Source organism: Cervus canadensis, chromosome 29, assembly GCF_019320065.1.
Source record: "Cervus canadensis isolate Bull #8, Minnesota chromosome 29, ASM1932006v1, whole genome shotgun sequence".
NCBI classification, from domain to species: Eukaryota; Metazoa; Chordata; class Mammalia; order Artiodactyla; family Cervidae; genus Cervus; species Cervus canadensis.
In genome coordinates this window covers 3,574,474-3,598,914 of record NC_057414.1, presented here as the reverse complement: position 1 = coordinate 3,598,914, position 24,441 = coordinate 3,574,474, and the positions used below count along the sequence as shown (strand labels likewise).

The 24,441-nt window shown below is 38.6% G+C and overlaps 1 protein-coding gene across 18 annotated transcripts in view; it reads right to left on the bottom strand.

Moving 5' to 3' along the window:
• Positions 1-22,920, bottom strand: part of PICALM (phosphatidylinositol binding clathrin assembly protein) — a 94,192-nt gene extending 71,272 nt beyond the window's left edge. For all 18 annotated transcript variants that reach the window (XM_043452319.1, XM_043452323.1, XM_043452321.1 and 15 more), the window contains exon 1: positions 22,711-22,920. In XM_043452319.1, coding sequence (XP_043308254.1) covers positions 22,711-22,840 — 130 coding nt within the window. In that variant the 5' untranslated portion in view covers positions 22,841-22,920. The remainder of the gene's footprint in view (positions 1-22,710) is intronic.
• Positions 22,921-24,441: the final 1,521 nt, after the last annotated feature.

Genomic DNA, 24,441 nt, shown 5'->3' with positions numbered 1-24,441 from the left:
AATCAGCTTAAACTACTCTCTTAAAATTATCTATTATTATTTATGCATTTGTCTCTTTATGACAATCAATTTGTCATAAATACATAAAAATCTCACAATAAGAACAGAAGTTCAACTCATGAAAGCATTATATGGAAAAATAGTGTCTTGGAACACTCTCAGAATTCAATGCCACTACCTTCTTTTTCAAATGAAATAGTCCTTTCACCCCTATGAAAATGTTTCAGCCTACTATGTAAGCAGTTGTAACATGAAAGTCTGAAAACCACGGTGTTGTGGTGCACTCTGCATTCCTACCAGTAGATGGCGGGCTGTACAGAGAAACAATAGGACTCTGGAAGAACAGACACTTGGGGCTTTCCAGGTGGCACGATGGTCAATAATCCACCTGCCAACGCAGGAGATGCAAGAGATGTGGGTTTGATCCCTGGGTTGGGAAAATCCACTGAAGGAGGCAACCCACTCCAGTATCCTTGTCTGGAAAATCCCATGGACAAAGGAGCCTGGTGGGCTACAATCTACGGACGGACTGGGTCGCAAAGAGCTGAACACTATAGTGGGTGAGAGAGCGCACACACACAAAGAACAGTCATGGGTCCAAGCTTAGCTATAAACAAACGCCTTAATTTTTAGATTGTTTAGGATTTCAGGCGGTTTCCGAACCTAGATAACTTTAGTCCTAACCCAGATTCCAAATAAGATCTCAGAGGTGAGGAGAATCGCATTTTGGTAAGCACTATCTCAGAGGTACTATTACAATGTCTAATTTTCCAGACAATGTAAGATAACAGTAAGAAGTCACTTAATAGAATAAAAACACATCACTTAAGAATAAAAAATTTTATTTAAATTGAAAAGGAAAACAAAACAAAAGCATTACAGTGTTCCAACATAAAAAAAAAATCACATGTCCATGGCATAAGCACAAGCTGTCCTCCTTCCCTTCTTTGAAGATCTGAAGTTTCAGAATTACAATCCCACCTATAGAAAAGAAAACAATGTTATTAAGTATGTACCAAGCAATTTAAGAGTAAATGCCAAAATTACAAACTCGTTTTTTACTACATTCTAAGAACTTGATAACAGTTCATCAATTCAGTTAAGGAGACATACCACGACTCTCAAAAACAATCAAACACTGGATCAGAAACACACAAAACCTGATTTCCTAAGCAAAATAAAAGGTCAGCTAACAACATATTACAAGTTCTGTACTTACCTCTACCAATGCTGTAAATCAGAACAGTCCAGGGCTGCAGAAAATATGGAAAGAATTCTTTCATTCCACCAAGACCAGGTAAAAGGAATCAAAGCTTAAAAGACACTGTGAATGCACATTACAGTTCACTAAAGGAGAAAAAAAAATTACGTAGAGAAGTTCAAAGAACTGGGACTAAGTCTGGAGAAAAGTATGTTATTAGTAGGGGGTGAGCAAGTGTCCTCATTTTCCTGGAACAGTCTTGGTTTACACCTGTTGTCCCAGTGTTCCATTCAGACAGCATATACTTTCACTCTCAACAGTGCCCCAGTTTGGAATATAAATTATATGTCACCCTAGTTATAAGTGACCTAATAAAAGTCCACATGCAGCTAAGGAATTAACACACTACCATCATCTACTCCCAGTGTATTTGCATTTTTCTTTCTTTGAGGGCTAAATTCTGATTCTTCCCTAGCCTTCCTACACAAACATGCTTCCACTCTATTTTGTCCTCTCATCCCCAACAAAAACCTCTATGTAAATGATTCTCAGATTTCTTCTCTGGGAAACTGTAAAATACTAGCAATTTTCACCTCTATGTCCAAAAATATTTTATGCTTAAAAAACAGAAACATAATCTCAACTGTTACAAGACTGTCCCACCATTTTTAAGTGATCAAGATTCATTCTTAGATTTGTTAAAATAAATTCAGGAATCTTTTTTTGCTTTTATTAGTCACATGTGTGGCATGCTATTGTGTACATGTGTTGATATGATAGGATAAATATTTGTAGATTTATATTATTTGTAGATTTATATTATTTACATATATATTTATTCAATTTATATTTATATTGAAACAAAAGTCCATTTCTCCACTCTAAGATCCAGAGAGGAGAGATGAAGAGGCAAAAAGTCCTCCCCACAGCTAGATTAAAGTTACTCAGTAACAGCCAAGCCCACGTCTAGAAAGCAGGAATCCAAAAGAATTTTAATGGCGTCTCTTAAGAATTTAAATCTGTCTAGACAGAGAGAATAATAAATTGTAGTTAGCCTCTGTGCCAGAGTCTACCTCATCCAGAAAATACAAGTTTCATTTCTCCAATGCAATTAGAACAACAGAATCTTTATATTTCATCTTCCCACAACTTTGCAAACCTCAGTGTGAACAGAAATTCCATTTCTTCTATAACACTCATTGCATGGGGTCACAAAGAGTTGGACACGGCTGGGCAACTGAACAGCAACACCACTCATTGCATCACACACCAAATATTTAAGAAATACACAATAGTGGACAAAGTTTCTGCCACTATATACTAGTGAGAGAAACAACCAATAAACGAACAAATGCATGTTAAATGGTGAAAAGTGTGAAGGATTTCTTAGCCCTTAAAAAGAATCCGACAAGTGTTGGGAGGAGGCTGTTATTTATACATGATAATCAGGAGCCTTGGATAAAGACTACTGAAAATTACAGTAACAATGAGAGTGTGTCACCAGTGGCTTGGAAGCCTGTGAACTGACTGCCGTGATCGCTTACCATCACCCACATAACACAGGAGTACGGAGGCATTCCATCACCTGTCTGCTTCACCCTTGCCAAACCTAAGTCATGAACAGCAACCTTGTTGGTCCTGCAAAAGCCTCTAGCATTACCCAGACAGTTCAGTAAGAGACAGTGGGAGTCACATTTATTCACACACTTCACAATTAAAGCAGAGCAGTATGTCCCCCTTCAGTGAGGCAAAGCAGCACCAGTCATCTACCACAGTTCATGAAGCAGGCACTCTTCTTAGAGTAAAAGCCATTTCTGAAAAATCTTTTTTCCAACTGATATAAACAGTAGTGACAGATACAACCCAAAATAGTAACCACCAAATAACAGCCCATCTACATGCCTTTAAATTTTGAAATAGTGCTCCTTAAGTGAAAAATGTGAGCAAATAATACATTATTAATACATCACTCTAAACTAAGGCCAAAGTATTTTTCCTAGTGATTACTAGGAGCATTTCAGCCAAAAGATCTCCATTCTCATACATTTCATAACCATACAGCTGTTTTTATAAAATTCACTATAAACCCATGTTTGCCCATTTCTCAGCATTAAAAAAAAGAATCTGAAAAGTTCATGATAAATGACTTTCGTACAAAGCATAATATATTCTGAGATTAAAATCTACTTTATAAAACTGCTAAAATTGAAGATATTATTTTTTCAACTTAAAAATCCCATGTAAACTACACTTCAGTAATATTAAAGAATAAAAAAACCCACCAGTTTAAATCTAAAAGTTTGGTGAAAGTCCAAACTTTGACCATCAAAATATGTTTGTTGATCTGAAAACATTTTTTCAGAACTATGCAGGAGAACAGGGAAGTTCCAAAATAAAGTTATCTGAATCACTCTATGTTTAAAAGTCATTAACCTAAGTTTATTAAAGCAAAATTCAGCATTTTGAAGATTAGTTCTTCTATTAAAAATTAACATAATCATAACTTATTCTGCACATTCAACAGTTAATCATGGACTTGTTTCCCCTAAATATAAACTTTAAGTATTTCTCAATATAAGACATTTTGATAAACTGACCTCTACTACTACAGAATTTGGAAACAATGAATTTAACACAACATATATTGTACATAGCAATTACAGTGGGTTTTTATTTAGTTCTGCTTTTATGTACCAACTTCAGTAACACTAATAATAAAAGAGTAAGAATAAAAAACAGTTTGCTCTTTCATGCAAGTATCTATATTTAGGTACAGAGAATATCACAAATAGTTTTCAATACTCACATTCTGTCTCTGAATGGATATCTGAGGAGTTCCTCAAATTTGCAAGAATGTATCTTTCACTTGATTTGTTAAGATAATATAAATCCTAAAACGGTCCAGACAAGTAGCAGGAAAATTTAACCACCTTTCTCCCTTCATTTTACAATACCAACCTTACACCAATTTCTCTTTTGCTATAGTGACAAGGGCTCCCCAAATAGCCTTCTACCCAACTAAAATGCTACTATTTTGAAGACTACTACTTTTAGAGCAAAATCCTTGCCTAAGTTTGACAAATACTAGAGAACATTAGCTTTCTCTTTCACTGATATACTGGCTACCTTCCAGAAGGCTTGATTGGCAGGTGGGGAGAAGGGGTGTATGTTTTTAGTTCTTTCGATTCCTTTGAAGTTCGCTTCTCCCTATTAAGAGTTCTTCTCTGACACACACTTATTTGACAGTCTGTCCTGAGATAGCCTATCCTATTTGTTTCCACTCTGCTTTGAACAGTAACGATGAGGATGCTATCCCACCAATCACTAAGACTCTGCTCCAGGCTGTCCCTCCAACACCTCCCAGCTTGGTCAAATGCGTCTCCATGTGCTAGGGTTGTACTGCAACAGGGCGACGTGACGGCAGAGTAACTAGAGGGTCTAGAGCCAAATTTTACATTCACTATTCTACACCTTTATAACTTCAAGGCATGTTAGTTACTCACTCAGTTTCAAGTTCTCTATTTTAAAAATAGGGATAGCAGTCATTAATTTTCACAAGAATATACTGTAAGACAACATATTCAGAGTACTTTAAAGCACCATGAAATATTAGGTATCACTTACTTTATTTAGTATATTTTATTAGTCAATTTCCCCTCATTTTTAATAGACTACTCCTCCATCACCTTCCCAATATAGTACTATGAAACCACCTCAAACACAAAAGATGTCTTACAAAACCTTCAGAAAATTTATAAAGCCCAACCTCTCCCCACTGAGAAATGTTAACCAGATACTTGCAATCAATCTTAAGAGTGGCAAAATCTTTATACTTGGGGATTTCTTCATATTGGGTTTGCCAAGAAGTTCTTTCACATTCTTAGTCTTTTAATTCTGTATTACTGGTGCCTTTGACAAGGCAAAGAGCTTCCCCTGGTGGCTCAGACAGTAAAGAATCTGCCTGCAATGCAGGAGACCTCGGTTCAATCCCCGGGTCTGGAAGATTCCCAGGAGAAAGGAATGGCTACCCACTCCAGTATTCTTGCCTGGAGAATTCCATGGACAGAGGAGTCTGGTAGGCTGCAATCCATGGGGTGGCAAAGATTTCAACACGACCGAACAACTAACACTTTGACAAGGCAAGGGATGCTGTTATCTCCGTTGAAAAGATTTAAATACTTGCTTACCTTAAGTTAACACAAACCAGTAGCTGATTATTTAAAACAGTAATCTTTCCACTAGAGGATGGATGAAGACACATACATATTTTCTCTGAATTCTTTCCGTTCATTCCACGTGGTTCAAGTCTTGTCATCATCTACTCTAATTATTCTAAAATTCACACATTTCCCTTTAGCCCTCACAAACCTAATTTCTAGTACAGACAGTAACCACTTCTTATCTGCTATGTATATTCTGCACATTGGCATCCTCATTTTCATTCTGACTGCAATAAACAAGTTGACAGGATATACCGAAGGAATCATAATATTCAACCCAAGTTCACAAGGAACAGGTTTCAAGATTTTTAGTATTCCCTTCTCAAAATGCCTTAAATACTACAAGCCTTAATTTACAAGCAAGGTTAAAAAGCCAAGAAGGTTTCGGCCCCAGAGATATAATTATTACTAATTCTAAGTAATAGGAAAGGAGGTAAACTATGTTTATAAAGGGCCTCAAAAGCTACAACACCTTCTTGGTTGGTCACTGGCTAAGTGAGGAAAACCTAACTGATGAGGAAAATAAAAGAAAAAGCATTTTTAGGTTAAGTCTATAAGCCCAACGATAAGAAGCAAGCTTAAGCTTCTCTTAAAAACGTTTCCACCTCCTGAGAGGAAGAAGTGGTTTTCTTTCTGCAATCAGTCAAGGAGTGTCTCAAGCCTCCTGAGCTGCTTTATAAATACCCTTCTAACTTAGCTGCCAGTTGCAACTCTATAATTAATTTCTTTTTCTATAACTAACTTTTAAGTCGGTACTTATCCTTCTTGTTCACTGCCACTCAGCTATGTTTATGCAGTGTTTCTGGGACGTGCTACTGAAGTCACATGAAAATAATGCCTTTGTCCACTCTAGGTCACCAATTCAAAACAACCTTTTGCAAGAATATGAAAAACAAAAATAAAGGAGGGTTTATCCCATACCAAGTCTAAAATCTCATACTGAACTAACACCTAACACTAATTCCAAACCTGCTAACTAATATACAACTATATAGTTCTGTGAAGAAAAGTTATAAAAGTTAATGTTGAGAAAAGAAAAATAAAAAGGGAAATACTGCCTGCTAAACCTTAACCTTCTCAGTGATTACTAAAGAGCTGGTTTTACTTCTAAAAACAAATGTACAAATGGGAATAAGGATAATGTGATTGTAACTCCCAGATCTGAAAACAGAAGACAATGTTTTTCATGTAAAGAACAAGCCAGATCTTCAAAAGATCAAATGCAGCTATCCTGTAACCCTCTTGGATATTCAGTTCTTAGAAACAAATTCATGTAGAGCAATCCATTCAATTTTGTATTTATCTTCACAGTGGCCTTATAAACCAAAACTAGATCAACTTCTCAATATCTCACCCAAAGCTAGGAACTACAATTAGTGAGATATTTTGTTTTCTACTCTCTTGATAAAAATGGTACACACTTCCAAAATCTTGCCCCTCCCTTTTCAAAATTGCTATCTGAAGATAGGCAAACTGCACTTAAAAGGTACAATAAATACCGTTGTTGTTGTTCAGTCACCCAATCGTGTCCAACTCTTTGCGACCCCATGGACTGCAGCACAATAAATATTACAAGTTTCCTAATATAATTTAGATTGTATACAACTAAGGATTATTCTAAACAATACCAATAAGTTGCTTAAAGTCACAAAAGGTGAAAATATTGCCAAAAATAAAGATAGCTCATGCTGTATCTGAAAAGTTAGCTCAAGACTAACTATACATACACGTACCTGCAAATAAAAGCAAACTTTGGGGGGTTTTTTTTGGCTGATCCCTGACCAGGGATTGAACCTGGGTCCTCAGCAATTAGAGTGCAGAGTCCTAACCTCAGAGTCAGGAAACTCCCTGATCTTCTCTTAGTGGTGGTCCCAAGTACACAAATGGTTGCAGACCAAAAAAGAGTAAGCAGCTACACTCACAAAAATGGATGCAGTGTTGGCCATGCCATCCACAATATATATTCACAGTATACATATACTTCAAGAAACAGTCTCTCCATCAAACAAAGAATCTTTGAAACAAAAATAATGCTTAGATTTCTGTAGTTCTATGAAATCAAAATGAGGGCTAAAAATAAGGTTTAAGGCATTAATTCACAAATTCATCACTTAAATAATTTTAAATTACTGTGCAAACGAACACATGGTGATAGATTAGTGATGCATCATTATGTATCTCCCATTATACCCAACAGCCAACAAAAGCAAGATAAATAGCCAGTGTAGACCATTTGGTCTATGTTAAGGGACCACACCATTACCCCTTTTCAGGTATCAAGTACATAATCCTAGCATGAACACTATGAACTTATCAAGTGAACCAACTCACTAAAGACCAAGATCATATCTGAATATTTGCAATTAAGATGAATTCTGTCCAAGAACTTCACATTTAAAGAATAAAACAAAACAACTGCTGACTAGATAGAGTTCATTCACCAGCCCAGCATAGTTGAGTTCATTATCTTCATCAAAGATTTATTAAAGATTTACTAAGCTATTATCATAGACCAGGCATTATATTCTGGGTATTGGGGATACCAAGATGAATAAAGCAAGAATCCCCGTTTTCAGAAGAAATAAACAGGCACAAGATGCTATCAAAATTTAAAATAAAAAGAAGACGAAAACCAGAAAAAAGAAAAATGCCTCTGCAGATGGACAGAAGAGCAATTTGATTACAATTGCTACTTGCACCCAAAGGGAACAAACAAGAAAGGATGAAACATCTTGTGGTCAACCTGACTGAAAATTCAGAAAAGCAGGCATTTGAAACACGGGTGGGAAGGCTTATAGGAAGTCTTTTATTATCAAGTATTTTAACATTTTACATAATTCACATATTTTTAATAAAAGAAAATTCACATTTTTCTTGGCCATTTTCTCCTAAAACAAAGTCACAGAAAACAAAGCCCCCACTCCCAATGACAGTAAAATACGCCAGTTAAAATTGCTTTTCAAATAAAGATAATATGTATCAGTAGGTGAGATACTGTAAAGGAGAATGAAGCAAAACTCATAGAGAAACTTCTTAGTTTCCAAAGCACCAAGCCAAGAACAAAAAAGCTAAAGGGGTCCAAATACAGCATCACAGAGGAGCAGAGCAGGGAGGTAATTTGGAAAACAAGTAATTTAATGAGAAACGGATCTTTCTAAGGTCATATGGTCTGGGGCCAGCACACCACATTCCGGTTCAGGGCTTATTCCTTGTAAAAGTATAAGAAGTTGCTGTTTCCAAATATAATCTTACATATTTACAGAAATTATATTTCTCAAGGAAAGGCTTTCTCCTAACTATTCCCCATTCCCTAAAAGCTCTCTGTGAGCTCTGGGGAATCTCGATTCCTCAGATTGCCTCACTTCCACCCAAGGTTCTTCACTGCCATTTAAGTGTTAATTTTGTTCTCTATTTCGTTCTATCACAGTTATGTTTCTCATTATATATCTGTACAATAAAGCTAATAAGACTACCTACTCAACGGCTTTTTTTTTTAAGTCAACTGAGTTAATGCACGTCAACTGCTTAAGAAGGGATTCTTTAAATCTGAGCTACTATTTCCATCATGCAGGCTATATCCTAAAAAATAAATGATCTGATCAGATTTTGTGTAATAATGAAGACTGAAAAGGTTCCTTAAGCGTCAATAAAATATCTTCAGATCAAAATTAGGAATGTATTACTAGTGTTTAGAAGATTTCCTCATTAATTCATTCCTGAGCAATCTATAGACTCAGAATCCTCCAATCCGCCACTATGATACCCTTTTTAATAATCAAATTAACATGAAATGCTAAAGGCAGTAAAATGTTATTCTCAGCTTATAGATCAGCAAAACTTGCCTTCCCTATTTTAACACTGGCAGCAGAAAATATAGTACAGCTTTGAAAATCAGCTTTAACTGGGGTCCAACTTTACCTACAGTAGCCAAAAGCTACCAGGAAATGAGCTATATCTAAAGTTCACAGGATTAAATCCATATTCCCTCCACAATCTCATACCAGACAGTTATTCCAGCTATATTTCCCCTCAGGCCTAACCTGTCCTTCCTCTGGTCTCAAAGCACCCCATTTACCATCTACAGTTAAGGTCGATTCCTTTGTTTACCATCTAGATTCCTTTGTTTCCCAAACACAGTGCCAGCTCTGCGACCTACAAATGTTTGCTCACGCTCTTTCCTCCCCCTGAAATGCCCACCCCTCCTAATTACCACTTAAGGTCCATTTCTCCTCCTCTACACTACACGGACTTCCCTGGTGGCTCAGATGGTAAAGCGTCTGCCTGCAGTGCAGGACACCTGAGTTTGATCCCTGGTTTGGGAAGATCCCCTGGAGAAGGAAATGGCAGCCCACTCCAGTATTCTTGCCTGGAAAATCCCATGGTCAGAGGAGCTTGATAGGTTATAGTCCATGGGGTGGCAAAGAGTTGGACACAACTAAGCGACTTCATTTTCACTTTCTCCTCCTTTATCAAAAGCAGTTATCTCTCTCCCCTCTATTTTCAATGACATCCATTCTGCACTTATCTTACACTGTTGCCCGGTAATATAACTATCTGTATATGTCATCTTCCTTAGTAGACTGAGGACATGATCAACAATTTCACTTTTAGATTTCTCAACAATCTCAACACAGTAGCTTGTTTATACTAGTAGACAACATGTAATTGCTAATGAGTATATTAATTTCCATTAGACTAATAAAGTCTTGTTCGGTAGAAATTGAGCTTTAAAAACCTAAAGAAACTAATAATTAATGTATCCTATGTAACAAATTGCTATCAACTGTTAAATCACATAAATCAAACATGCCCCCAAGAATCTTAGCAAACTTTTCCTATTTACACTGACTGTCATCAGATGATAAGATAGTTTGTGTTTAAGTTCATTCATTAAGTTGAAACAAAAAAAATCTCTACCTGCAGACAAGCCCACAAAAGTCATGCAGTCAGTATACCTGATTCTATTCATTCAGTGACCCAAACAACAACATATAACAACATTCAGTACTTCTGCAGTTCTATAACACAGGCATCGAAAACTAGGAGAGCAGCTAACAGGAGGAAAGGGATTCTAAAATGAAGATCTGGGCAGAAGAGACTAGAGTTTATTAAGGTAACTCCAGTCCCTGCAAGACACTTAAGGGCTCTCTCTCTAACCTCATCACCCCCCATTCTCATTAACAGTTTACATTCCACCATGTGGCACTCACTACTTACAGTTTCCCCAAACACACCAAAATGCTCTTTCTTGCCTTTGTGTCACTGCACGTGCTAATCTATTTAGAAGGAATTTCTCCGTCCATCTGGCAAATCTCTGTTCATCCTTAAAATTCCTGTTATCTCCTCTATGAAGCTGTCTGTCACTAACTCCTTCAAAATTAATTACTCCACCCCATATTCTGATAATTTATGTAAATAATATTACTCATTTATCTCAATTCATTACAGTTATTTGTTTACAAATTTTCACCATTAGCTCTCATGTTCCTTTTAGGGTAATGACCAAGTGTCATTCATTTTTCCAATATTTCCTAGACTTCAATCACTTTTCCTTAGCACTCCACCTAATCCTTCTTTCTAACCAGGGTTTTTGCTGGCACTGTGCAACTCAACAGAACTCAATCTCAGAACTTTCACCCCATAGTCTTGCTCACAGAACAAGCAAAAGATCTTATATAGTTTCCGAGATAATTTTACTAAAATAATATGAAATTAAAAAAAAAATTTGCTCTTAATTTTCCATTTGAGATCTTCTCCAAGAAATATAACGTCAAACAAAATGCTCAGTTCTTGAGTGTGTGGGTACACAAATGAATTAAGATTTATCTACATTACACTTTCCAAAAAATTAATTTGGATTTCAAGAAGTCAATCAAGGTCAACATCCAGTTCATTCATTATATAGCCTATTAAAGTCATTTATTTCATTTTTAACTATCTTCCTCTGCACTTTACATGTTCTGCCAATGTCTTATAACAAAACACACAAGCAGGCAGCAAGTAAGGCATTTATAGCATTCTGCTGTCAAGTGAACCACTGCAGATAACACAAAGTCTAAAGTCAAAGACTGCCAGGAGTACACTTACAACAATCATACATTAGCAAATAAAATTCATAATAGGGAAAAAAAAGCCTAAGAAACATTTGAAGTCAAATATACCAATATTAAGTAGGTCCTGGAATAAATAACACTTTAAGTGTGTCAAACTACCCTAATTTTATATAATCTAACTCCGGAAGTCTACTTCTTAACTTCCATAATTCCTCATGTTTTCAAACCATAAAGAATAAAAAGTAACCTCACTATGGAAACAGGAAAAGGTTAAAGAAACAACTACTACTCATAGTGAAGACATTACCCCTACAGCAACCTTTCCCTTCCTTCATGGAAAAAACCTAAAACATTATTTGGTAACATATTGGCAACCCCTCAAGAAAATTTTATCCCTCATTCATTCTTTAAGCATCTTTTCATTACAAACTTTCTATATGTTCTATTTAGCACAGTAAAGAAGACATGCAACCATAAACATTTATAATTGCAGAAGCTATAGAGAGTTACATCACATGAAAAGTGTCATTATGGGGAAGTGTAAGATACTATGGAATCATACACACCATTCTGTGTAGACAAAAATAACTGCTTATTGATCCTTGTGCAACTATGTGTTATCTCTTCACACATTTAAACTACCCTGAGAACGTTAAAAAAAAAAGTTTGCTGGATTAGATTAAGTGGTCTACCCAATTAAAAATGTTTGATTTGAATTGTCCACAGTCAATGAATTATACCAGTACTGGAGAATGCCATTAAGGACAATTTTTTCTCCCTCATTAGTCTCTACTTCTATGTCACACAGAGGAAGCAGAGCTGTACCCCATGTCAACCTCAAACGAATGGGAAAAACTCAAATATCCTCCATTTTTCTATCACCTTGCCTCCACACACCATATACAAAAATTAACTCAACACTGATCAAACCTAAAAGAGCTAAAAAACATAAAACTCTCAGGAGTAGTTAAGGCCTAAATCTGCATACCTTGGGACTAGCCAATGGTTTCTTAAGATAAAATAGCAAAAGCACAAATAACAGAAAATACAGAAAAACTGAACTTCAAAATTAAAAAGGTCTGCACATCATATATAAAAATATTATGAATCACTATGCTGCATACCTGAAACTAATAAAATATTGTAAATCAACTATACTTCAATTTTTAAAAGGCCAGGGTGTAGAAGGGTTACTATCAAAAAAGTAGAAAGGTAAAATGCAGGATGGGAAAAAATAGTCATATAAGTCACATAAGGACCTACTATCCAGAATACCAAAGAACTCTTCTAGGCTTCCAAATAAATATAGAGTCAAATATCAAATGGGCAAAAGATCTGAACAGACATATTTTCAAAAATATACAAATGGACAATAAGCTCAACATCATTAAAGAAATGTTTAACATCACTAGTCATTGGGAAAATGTCAAGCAAAATCATTACCAGCTTTCCTGATAGCTCAGTTGGTAAAGAATCCACCTGCAATGCAGGAGACCCCGGTTCGATTCCTGGGTCAGGAAGATTCGCTGCAGAAGGGCTAGCCTACCCACTCCGGTACTCTCGGGCTTCCCTGATGGCTCAGCTGGTAAAGAATCTGCCTCCAATGCAGGAGACCTGGGTTCAATCCCTGGGTTGGGACAATCCCCTGGAGAAGGGAAAGGCTACCCACTCCAGTATTCTGGCCTGGAGAATTCCAAGGACTGTATAGCCCATGGGGTCACAAAGAGTCAGATATGACTGAGCAACTTTCATTTCACTTCAAGCAAAATCATTATACACACACACACACGTGTATATATTTAACTAGGATGATTGCAGTGAAAAAAATTTAATAAAATTTTAAATACCCTGAAAATAATAAGTGTTAGAAAGTATATGGAGAAACTGAAACCTTTATACATTGCTGTTGGGAATATAAAATGGTAGAGCTGCTGTGGAAAACAACCTGGTAAACCCTCAAAAAGTTAAACATTTAACTACCAGAAATTCCTCTCTTTGGTACATACCCAAGAGAACTGAAAACACATGTTAACACAAACATTTTTATGCAGATGTTCATAGCAATACTATTCTTGGTGGATTTAAAGGGGTAAACAACCCAAATGTCCATCAATGGACGAAAGAATAAAATGTGGTCTATCCATAAAGGGAATATTATTAGGGGTTATAGAAAGAACAAAGTATTGTTACATGCTACAATATCCACAAACCTGGAAAGTTTTTTGCTAAGTGAAAGAAACCAGACATGAAAGGCCAAGAATTGTATGATTCTCTTTATATGAAATGTCCAGATTAGGAAAATCCATAGATAGAAAGTAGATTACTGGTTGCCAGTGAAAGAGGGTGGCGAGATTGGGGAGTGACTGCGAACAGATAGCTATTTTCTTTTTGGGGTGGTAGAAAATGTTCTGGAATTAGATAGTAGTAAAGGTCATACACAACATTGTCAATATATCTGACGTTATGTGAACTACATCTCAATTTAAAAATTGTATACAAGAGACTTCCCTGGCAGTCTAGTGGTTAAGACTCCCAACTTCCACTGCAGGGGGAGCAGGTTCAACCCCTGGTTGGAAAACTAAAATACATGCCGCAAGGTGCAGCACCCCCAAAAAATTTTGCATAAAAAAATCACTTTGCCTCACAATCCCCCTTTTCACAATAGCTCTGTATTAGTTAAATGACAAAATTTCAAAAGTGTTCAATACCATGCATGAAATCAAATTTCTGTAAACAATTGTTTCAAATGCAACAAAAAGGTCTGCAAACCCTTTCCAGTGTGAATATCACTACAATTACTTTTGGTATATACATGAACTAAAGTAAGATTTTTACATACAAGATGTATTTAAAGTGTTATTTCTGTAGTTCTGAAGCTTCCACAAGATAACGAACTCCATTATCAGCACATAAAAATCTTAATACACACGCACCATGATGCTTTTTCTTAGAGCCTATAAATCACATGAGGAGACCTATAAAGACCTATAATTACCAGAAAAACGTACTGGGTAGGCTGAACTTGCTGGCTGAACCAATATATTAAAATGGGGCTTCCCTGGTGGCTCAGTGGTAAAGAATCCTCCTGCCAATGCAGGAAATTCAGGTTCAATCCCTGGGTTGGGAAGATGCTTTGGAGAAGGGAATGGCAGCCCACTCTAGTATTCTTGCCTGGAAAATCCCATGGACAGAGGAGCCTGGCAGGCTACAGTCCATGTGGTTACGAGAGTTGGACAGCACTGAGTGACTAAACAACCACCATACGTTAAAATACAGCAACTAAGTAGACCCTATGAAGTCATTTATAAAGTACACCTGCTCCCGTTCAGTGAGGATAAAAGTTTGGAAAGCATGTCTAAGTTTCTTCAACCACTACTTGGAAAAAATTTCCCTTGAGTAAATCAGGGCCCCTAGCAAGCTTTCAAGTACCAAGTTTATGACTATAAATACCAGCACCATTTCAGAAATCACTCCTGGAATTCCAAGCATTCAGAGAAGACTTTCAGTAATTCGTACCAGCTCCTGGAATCAACTGATGGATGACCTAGCGGTCTTACTATCGCAGCCATCACTATCACCACTCCAACCTTTGCTCTTCTCCTAAAGCCTCATTCTAAAACAGTCATCTCTTTTGCATTCTGACATTATCTACTAAGTGTGTACTTCAACCTTTCTTATATGTAAAGTGAAGTTGCTATACAGTTACATACGGGGAACAGCTTCCACATAGATCACAATGTGATCAGCACCTCCTGGAGCTGTACAAGGAAGCAACTCTGATACATTTCAAATGTAACTCTGGTCTCCTGCTTAATTCTTAAAATTAATTTCTTCTTTTAAGACTACATCCTCAAAATCATGCATTTTAAAATAGTTTTCAAACTGAGTAGCTGTAACCATGAAATTTTTTTCTTTGCTATACCACCACTTTGGGAAAATCTCAAAATACTGAAACAAAACTAAACCTCAATTCCTCATGGATCCCATGAAATACAGCAATTTGTTTATGTTTTTTAATCAATGCTACTGAACGACTTTATATATAATTTTGTAACCAAGTGATTATCATTCATTGGAACTAAGATAATGCCCATAAAAACATTACTAAAATATCTACTGGAATAGACCTCGATGCTATGTCCATAAGTTGTTCATTCAATAGCCTGAGCTGTGACAGGAGATTACGTGCAATCATTCAGCATTTAATGGGTACCCAAAGCACCACTGATTAGGTAGTGTGAGAAGAGATATACAAGTACAAAACAGAACAAAACAACAGTACAAAAAAGAACAGTTTCTATTCACAATTAAAACATGCATGAACCCAAAATATACAGAGAATCAAACCAAATCATAACCAGGGGGTGTTGTTCAGTAGTGTCCTTATGAAAGAGGTGATTTTAAACGTGACCTTTAACAAAAGCAAGTTAGTTTAAAGAAGGTTAAAGAGGAAGGATGGATCTGTTTTGACACAGAGGGCAAAGATATTCTGTGTCCAAGGAATGGTATCTGCAAAGGACCGCTAACAGTTTGGGAGTCAAGAACTTACTTTGGCACAACTGGTACCTAACCTGTTTAGCTGAAAAAGACACAGCTTAGCTATATTTAGAACAAAATACAACAAAACCAAAAAGTGAGGAAAAAGGATTGAGAGTGTCAACTAAGGACGGACTTTATCAAGGCCTTTTAGGAAAAATTACATTATTACTGTTAGAAACTCTCTTTGCCCCAGTGCAGTCTCCTTTGCAAGTCACACACCACATTCTTTCCACTCTACTCAACAGTATGACATAATCAAAGGATTATGTCACATCTCTTGCTCAGTCTTACAATGACTGGGTCACTGTTACCCATCAAATCAAATGCAAAATTACTCTGAGAATGGCAAGGACCATTTAAATCTAGTTTCTCAGTTTCTTTTCCTCCCATCTTAACAGACACTCTTCCTTCAAGTTGCATTCTTTTCTTCAGTCTCAGAACATTTACAATCTTAAAAATTAAGGAATCCAAAGAGCTTTTATGTGGTTTTTCTGATATTTACTGTGAGGGTTAGAAATTAAAACTGAGAAATGTTTAAAGATTAATTCATTTTAAAATAGTAAAACTCATCATGTTAACATTCTTCATAAAAAATAACTATTTTCCAAAACCGAAATTTAGAACAGTGGCACTGTTTCATATTTTTTCCAAAACTCTTTACTATCTGGCTTAATAAAAAACAGATGTATTCTTCCATCTGCTACTACATTCAACTTGTTGCAACATCACACAGCCTCTGGAAAACTCCACTGTACAATAGTGGAAGAATGAAAATGGGAAAGCTAAACAATGTTTCAGCATATGAATACAGTTTTGACCTCACAAATATGCTGAAAAGGTCTTGGGGACTCCCAGGAGGCAGAGGACCACATTTCAAAAAACACTGCAAGGGACTTCCCTGGCAGTCCAGTGGTTAAGACTCTGTGATTCCACATTAGGGGACGTGGGTTTGATCCCTGGTTGGGAAACTAAGATCCCACATGCGTGGCCAGGAAAAAGAGAAACACTGCCTTGAGTAAATAAATATGGCTTATTCATTTCCTGGAATAGAAAAGCATTACATAAAAAGTCACACTAAGGTGAAACCCAGACCTGATGCCAGACTACCCGGGTTCAAATCCCAGTTCTTTTCTTGGTTATGCAAACTTGGGCAAATTACTAAACTCAATGTCTTAGTTCCCTCTTCAGCAAAATGGTAATAATAAAAATCTCTCTCACGAAGTTGTTGAAAGGAATAAACAAGTTAATAAATACAAAGTGTTCAGTAATGTGAGTGCCCAGCACAAAGTAAGCACAAATAAACACTTGTTAAATAGACATAAACACAATCCAGGCCTAAGCACAGAGCACATGCCTCGCTATGAGTACTGCTACTACATTCTAATGTAACCTGAAACATCCTTGGTATTCTTACAGTCCGGCAAACTACAATTCTGAACCTAATTTTTCCACACAAAGGTTTAGGTTCATCAAAATACCCTTTTCAAGGAATATCATTAGTAAATTCTAACTGCCCACAAACAATCCTCCTTGAAAAGAACTATATATACAATGAATATACAAAATTCTAAAAGGTCAAATCCAAAACTTCAATTCTCTAGAGAAATATATAAAGCCATTTAACAGGGAACATACTGAGACAGAACACAAAGTAACGGAAATGCCACTTCAGCCACCAAAAGAACAGGAAGAGCAAATAAAGTAAGCCTTTACTTTGAAAATCTAACCCTACTTCTCCTTGGTAGGGCTGTAACCTCTGGCCAAGAAGTCTTTAAGTTTATTTTTCTTACTTCTTTGATTTTAAGGGAGAAATCATGGAACTAGGCACTTTTGAAACTGGAAAAAAAAAAAACAGAACAAAAGAGATTTCCATGTATTACAACAGTGAACTTTCATATTAAGTATTCTAAATGATAATCACAGTCAAAATAAACTATTTTATTTAAATGAAAGCAATTCTATTTCAAATAAATTATATTAAACAATTAATGTATTTTTAAAACATCTAGGGAATTCTCTGGCTATCCAATGGTTAGGACTCCACACTTCCACTGTAGCAAGTACAGGTTCAGTACCTGGTTGAGAAACTAAGATCTCACAAGCCTTCAGCACAGCCAAAAAACTAAAGGATTAAGTAGAAGAGCTTTAAAAAGCTAAAAAAGTAAAACATCTAATTAAATACAAATACTCTACAAATCAAAGGAGAGAAAATCAAATGAATCAAAATTAATTCTAAGACATCTTAGAAATTATTCAGATATACAAAACATACAAACATAAAAAGCACTGGTACATGAATAAAAAATAGATGACTAAAATCTAAATATTATTTCTTAAAATAACAAGTCCAGTGATGCCTAATTATTTTACAAAGATATTTTATAATTAATTTGCTAATTGCAAATAAGGCAGGTACTGAAATGGCTAGAGGTTAGATCTTTTTCTAGGTTTCTCTTTTAAAATACATACTATCCAGAAATATAACTAAATATATCAAGGAGGAAAAAACATATCTGTAGAGTTCTACTGTACACCTCCTGGATTTGACAGGAGTAGTCAAATCTTACTATTATCACTTTGATGACTCAATCATCATTTTTTGTATTTCAGAACTATTAGAGGAGTAAGGGACAGAATAAGTCAAATAATGAAAATGAAAATATAAACCATAATTCTTATGGGAATTCTTATGGGAAAGAACAGTAAGCCCAAACAGAACTACAAAGTAACTGTCCATTTGGACAGCCTCAGCTACCTTAGTTCTAAACAAGAGCCATCAAGGGCAGATCTTCCACTTACTACCTTCTTCACACGCACTTTCTTGCAGATCAGATCCCAGTTACCAGACATCTTCTTGATAATACAAAAACTAAGTACCCACTGTATATCATTAAGACATTAAAAATCAATAATTCGCTATAAAAGATCATTATTTCAGCTGCATGTCAATATTTTATATGTATTTTTCAATGTTAAAAAAAACCACTAACCCAAATACAAATTACATCTTCTATAACTTTGAAGCTTTCACAAATTCTTACTTTAAAAACATGCACAAATTTCACAATTAAAATTAGGCTGAGTCTAAATCCAGTACACAACCCACAAATACCCACAATGTATCTACCTTATAGATATGCTCAAAATGAATACTTAATAAGAACGTGATTTTGATTTTGTTGTGCAGAATGTAAGGCAGATGGTGGCTAGGATGAAATGCCTCTTGAAATTAACCGGGAAAAACATGGATATAAAAGTGAAGACATTAGATCTGTTAACATAGTATTTCATTTAAGTGAAACATGTCATAACATAAATGCCCAAGGAAAGAAAACTAGTATAGAAAAAAGAAAAATGTCCTTGTCAAAAGCAGAGTGAAGGCTGTGAAATCGGATAAGAATGTTTTTAAGAAATTATAAAACTGTTCTGTGTACTTCAATCATCAATGTTTTCAGCATTCTACATCCATCTCTTTAAATGGAGTTAGAGACAACCTTCTATGCATATGACTTGCCTATCCCATAGCTATGAGAGAGGATTAAATTAGATGATAAGTGCCTGGCAAACAGAAGTCCTTCAGGTACAAGGGCTGCTATTCTCCCACCTTGACTGTGGACATTAGAGGCCTGGAATTAAATGCAAATCATGTTTATTTTTAAAAATGTGTTTCAGAGGTTTGACAACTCTTTTCCCACTGCGGACACTAGTTAACATTATTATCAATTGACCCATATAAGCAAAGCAAAAGCTCTTTCTTAAATATATATACAAAGCAGTATGAATTAAGCCATAATTCATGGATTACAATAATCATTTCCTAATATGGACAGACCTTGGCAAGGTGCACAGAAACCACCTCCACACTCTAAAGGCTTGGAGCAAAAAAAACAAGTCCTAAGCATATTTTTATTAACTACTAACATTTAAAAAATGAAACTATTTTCATTAGGCTCAACTAATTAGGCAACAGTTTCTCAGGATATTAAAAGGTTTAACAACAAAACTAAACCTTCACTAGAAAAATTACTAAAAGAGGAAAAATCATATCTGCATTAAAGCCCTAAAAGTCCATGGTGTCATATGGCTGAGTCACTTTGCTGTTCACCTGAAACTACCATAATTTTTAATTATGTATGTTAATCAGCTATACTCCAATACAAAATAAAAAGTTCAAAGTTTGGCCGGGGGGGGGGGCGGGCGGCCATGATGTCAAAAGCCTTTTGGATTTTCTCAAAGTATGTTAAAGTGTGTAAGGCAAGAGAAAAGCCACTCATTGGTCAGACTTTAGTTAAGTGTATTTTATTAATGGAACTGGTTATATAGGTGTTTTAAACAATATAGGGAAGACAGTATTAGTGTATTTTTAAAACTTCACTTGATAGAAATTAGTGGCACCTTATCTACACAGATTTAAAAGAAAAAAAATCAAACATTACCAGCAATATTCAAGTTCTAAAGAAGTAGGAATATATAAACACAGCAGTGGTAGAGAGAAAGAACTACAAACGTGAGATTACCCATACCAAACGTAATCCCAGTTCGATTCTGCAGTAGCTTCCATTATAAGAGAAAAGGCTAACATTTAACATTCATAAAACCACAAGCAAGTCTCACTCTCCTAAATTTACCTAGCCTATTTTCTGACCTTTTCCACAATGTGTTAGAGCTGCAACATTTGAAATAAGACAAAAATCTTTAAAAGAACTTTTAAAAGCGGTATCTATTCTTGTTATAATTTATCATTTTGAAATGAGAGAAGAGGGTAACAGTTCACAAAGTCACAAGTAGTTTCTTCAACACGGAAAACAAGCAACAGAAATCAACCTCACTAAAGAACTGTTAGGCAACCATAGATTGAATAGAGAAATCCAAGTAGTTATTCGAAGAGAAGTAAACAGTAAAAATGTCTATTCCAAATATCAGATAATCAAAAAAGCACTTAGGCTTCATAATGCATTTTAAAGAATTTTCCGTTTATAAAAGTGTCACCATTCAAACACATTCTGAATTCCTTAAAACAGTCAAGGATTGATGGTTTAACAAGCAACCTGCAAGAACCGCACATCAGAAAGAACCACCGAGCAGTAATAATGTTTTTTTAAACTTTTCCTCAAGGAAGGAACAAGTCACAATGAATAATGGGTCTGTCTGTAGCAATAACTTGTTCTAACAGTACTTCACGAGCAAAGCGTCTTGAAAGAATTCACATTTTGTGCATTTTTTTTTTTATTATAAAAGCGCAAACCTTGGGGCCAAAGTCCAAGCGAGAAATCAAAACAGGACTCCCGTCAGTGAATTCTCTTTCAGGACATGCTCATTCTTGCTTCAAACAGTCTAACTTCCATGAAGGAGAAAAGTCAGTCAGGCTTCTGTGTCCAATAGCCATTAAAAAAAAAAAAAAAGGAACTTATTTCTTAACTATGCCTTTCCCCCCATGTTTCCCTTAAAGTTTCAGGTCAAAGCTCCACTGTGTCAAAGATTGAGTAATCCACTGATCTTTGTACCTTGAGGTAAAGGAGTGGAATAAAAAAGGATATTAACAGGTGGCTTCCAGGTTTGGAAAAAGTTGGGAGGAGCTATCTGGAGTAACTGTATATGTCAGTGAATGGTGTAATGTTATGCCGTGTAAGAAAAGCTAATCTCCCAAAAAATAACCAGCATAAAATAAAACGGAGTCCAAACTCAAGCATCACCAAACACCTTTTCACCAGTTTTTTAAAAGATATATGTTATTTGTGGGTTTGATTACTAATTCACTTTGAATTCCAACAGTCTACCCTTCACTAAAGCTTCTAAACTGAAACCGCCAGGTTTAATAGCTCTACTAGAACTGACACCAAAAGCAGCAAACATTTTCCCGTATCCCCATCAGACAAAAAAAAAAAAAAAAAAACAAAACAAAAACGGGGGGGGGGTGCGCCTGACATTCACAACTTATTCCAGTCCGAAGCAAGAAAACACAGTGACTAAATTCCACCAGGGGTGATTAAAAATCCCGAATTTCCCATAAAGCTGTCCCCACACCAAGGGAAGCCCTTTACTTTCACGATCCTAAGAAAAATAGTCCAGGGGAAGGGCGGGGGCGGGGGGGGGGGGTAGTCGGGGACTGAGTTATAATATTTACGAAGAGACGAAGGGAACTTAAGTGAAGCTACGGAGGCGAAGAAAGGTAACCCGAGAAAGGGAGGAAAGGTGGATGAGAAAGCGGGGGACAGGGAAGGGACGGGAGAGGCTGGAGGAGCAGAGAGTAGGGACTGTCCCTTCGGGGGGAGGCAGCCCTCCGGGGCTGCAGAGAAACGGGGGGGATCCGGGCGCTCACGGAAACCCCGAGGCGGCTGCTGCGGGAAACAATGGGGCGCTGAGGCCGGGAGCCGGCGGCGGGGAGACGCCAGGGAGCGGGCGGCTGGGTGCGGAGAGAGGACAGAGGACAGAGGGCTGCGCCAGGACCGGAGGCGGCCGGGCGGCGAGGGGCGAGGTGGGGGGCGGCCGGCCGGCTGCGGCGGGGCCCCCGGGGACGCGGGAGGCGACGGGCTCGTCAGGGACGCTCCAGACCGGGAACGGAAACCGCGAGGGCAGGTGTGATGGAGGCAAGAGACAGAGAACACGGCTGCGGGGGGGAAGCCAGGACCCGCCGGGCCCCGAGGAGACCACAGCTGAGGGAAGAGGCAGCGTGAGACGCGCGGGGGCCGCCACTCACAGTCCAGGTGCTTCTTCTTGGGCCCCATGATCTCGTGGGTCGTGGCCTTGCATACTGTCTTGGACACGGCGGACCCGGTGACACTGTGCTGGGCGGCGGTGATCCGGTCCGTCAGGCTCTGGCCCGACATCTCTGCGGCTCCTCCGCCAGCCCTCCCGCTCGGCAACAGGCGGGGAACTGGGACCCCCAAGCGCCGGAGGGCCCCCCGCCGCCCCCCGCCCCCGCCGCACCCCCTTAACCCCGCACCAGCCCCCCTCCTCCTCCGCCTGCCGGCCCGGGGCGGGGCTCAGGGCCGCGCGCCGCCACCCGGACCGGAAAGAGCCGGCTCCGGTCCGCCGCGGGGTCAGGCACGGCGTCGGCTACTCCGCCGGCCCCCGCCTCAGTTTCAGCCCAGCCCTCCCCTGGTCAGCTGGAGCCCGGCAGGGTGAGAGGCACAGGCGGCTGCAGGAAAATGGCGGCGCCAGGCTCCTCCTCGGAGCTTTCCGGGCTGCCCCGGGTCACGTGACGCGGGTGCCGCCCCTCCTCCTCCTCCTCCTCCGCCTCGTTCTCCTCCTCCTCCCGCCCCCTTTCTCCCTTCTCCGTCCTCTTCTGCACCCGCCCTCCCTCGCTCGGCGAGGGCAGAGCGGGGCGGCGCCCGCGCGTTACGTGGTGGAACCCGCCCGGCGGGCGCAACAGGAGGCCCGCCCGCGGGAGATGGGGGGAGGGGGGAGTGCGCGGCCCGCCGCGTCACGTGATGCTCCCTGCCAACAGGTCGCCCGAGGCCGGGCTCGCGGGGGGTCATAGAGAGGGGGCGGGGTCACAGAGAGGGGCGGGCTCACGGAGAGGGGGCGGGCTCACGGAGAGGGGGCGGGGCGTGCGGCTGCGCCCCTCGCCCGCCTCTGGGGTGTCCCAGCGTTTGGTCGGAAGCGACGGTGTGACAAAGAGGAGGTGCGGCCGCTTCCTCATCCCCTCTCTGAGGTGTCGGAGCTCCCGGGGCTTTTTTTCGTTATAGAATCAAGAACGGGATGTTCAGTGATGCCCCCCGCCGCCCCTCCTAAGCCATCCTCCTGGCTTTAAGGGCGAGGCTTCCGTCGACTCATTCTCAGGCCTCTCCTTCCAGTGGGTATTGAAGCTCTCCCTGCTTCCTGACCCAGGAGGGTTGGGGTTTGTTTGTTTGTTTTCTTTCCCCCACCCTTTTTCTTGAGAAGCTTGGAAATACCACCTGTTTTTGTTTATCGCTTCTCTGAAAAGGCGACGCGTTGATGCCAGTCTATATTTGAATACTAATGGACCAGGGTTCTCTTGGGGCGTCAAATACGACAGGAAACACATAGCTTCACTGGAATTTCAAAAGGGAAGTAGTAGGATGATGTCACCAGAGATTAGCTTGACCCTACAAGGGCTGACTGCTGTGGTGATTAAAGGTCCAGACCATAGAAGGAAGTGAGAGGGTGGTAAATGGAGACGTCCCATTCAGAGAACCCAGACATCACCACCTGGCATCTACCCCTGGTTTAGTCTTTGTTCTCTTTGGCCTCTTTTCTCTTGCATAAACCAGATTTTCAGGGAAAGAAGACACTGAAACCGTCCTGTGGGCATTTAGAAGAGTTATTATATCCTGTGAATGTTAACATGAGATCCAGATCTCTTAACAAAGTCTTAAAATGTTATTAGGGCCCCAATTGCAACACTAAGGATTAATTTTTAAACCTCTATGAATGTTAATTTACCATGGTAGTCCTATGTAGTCTT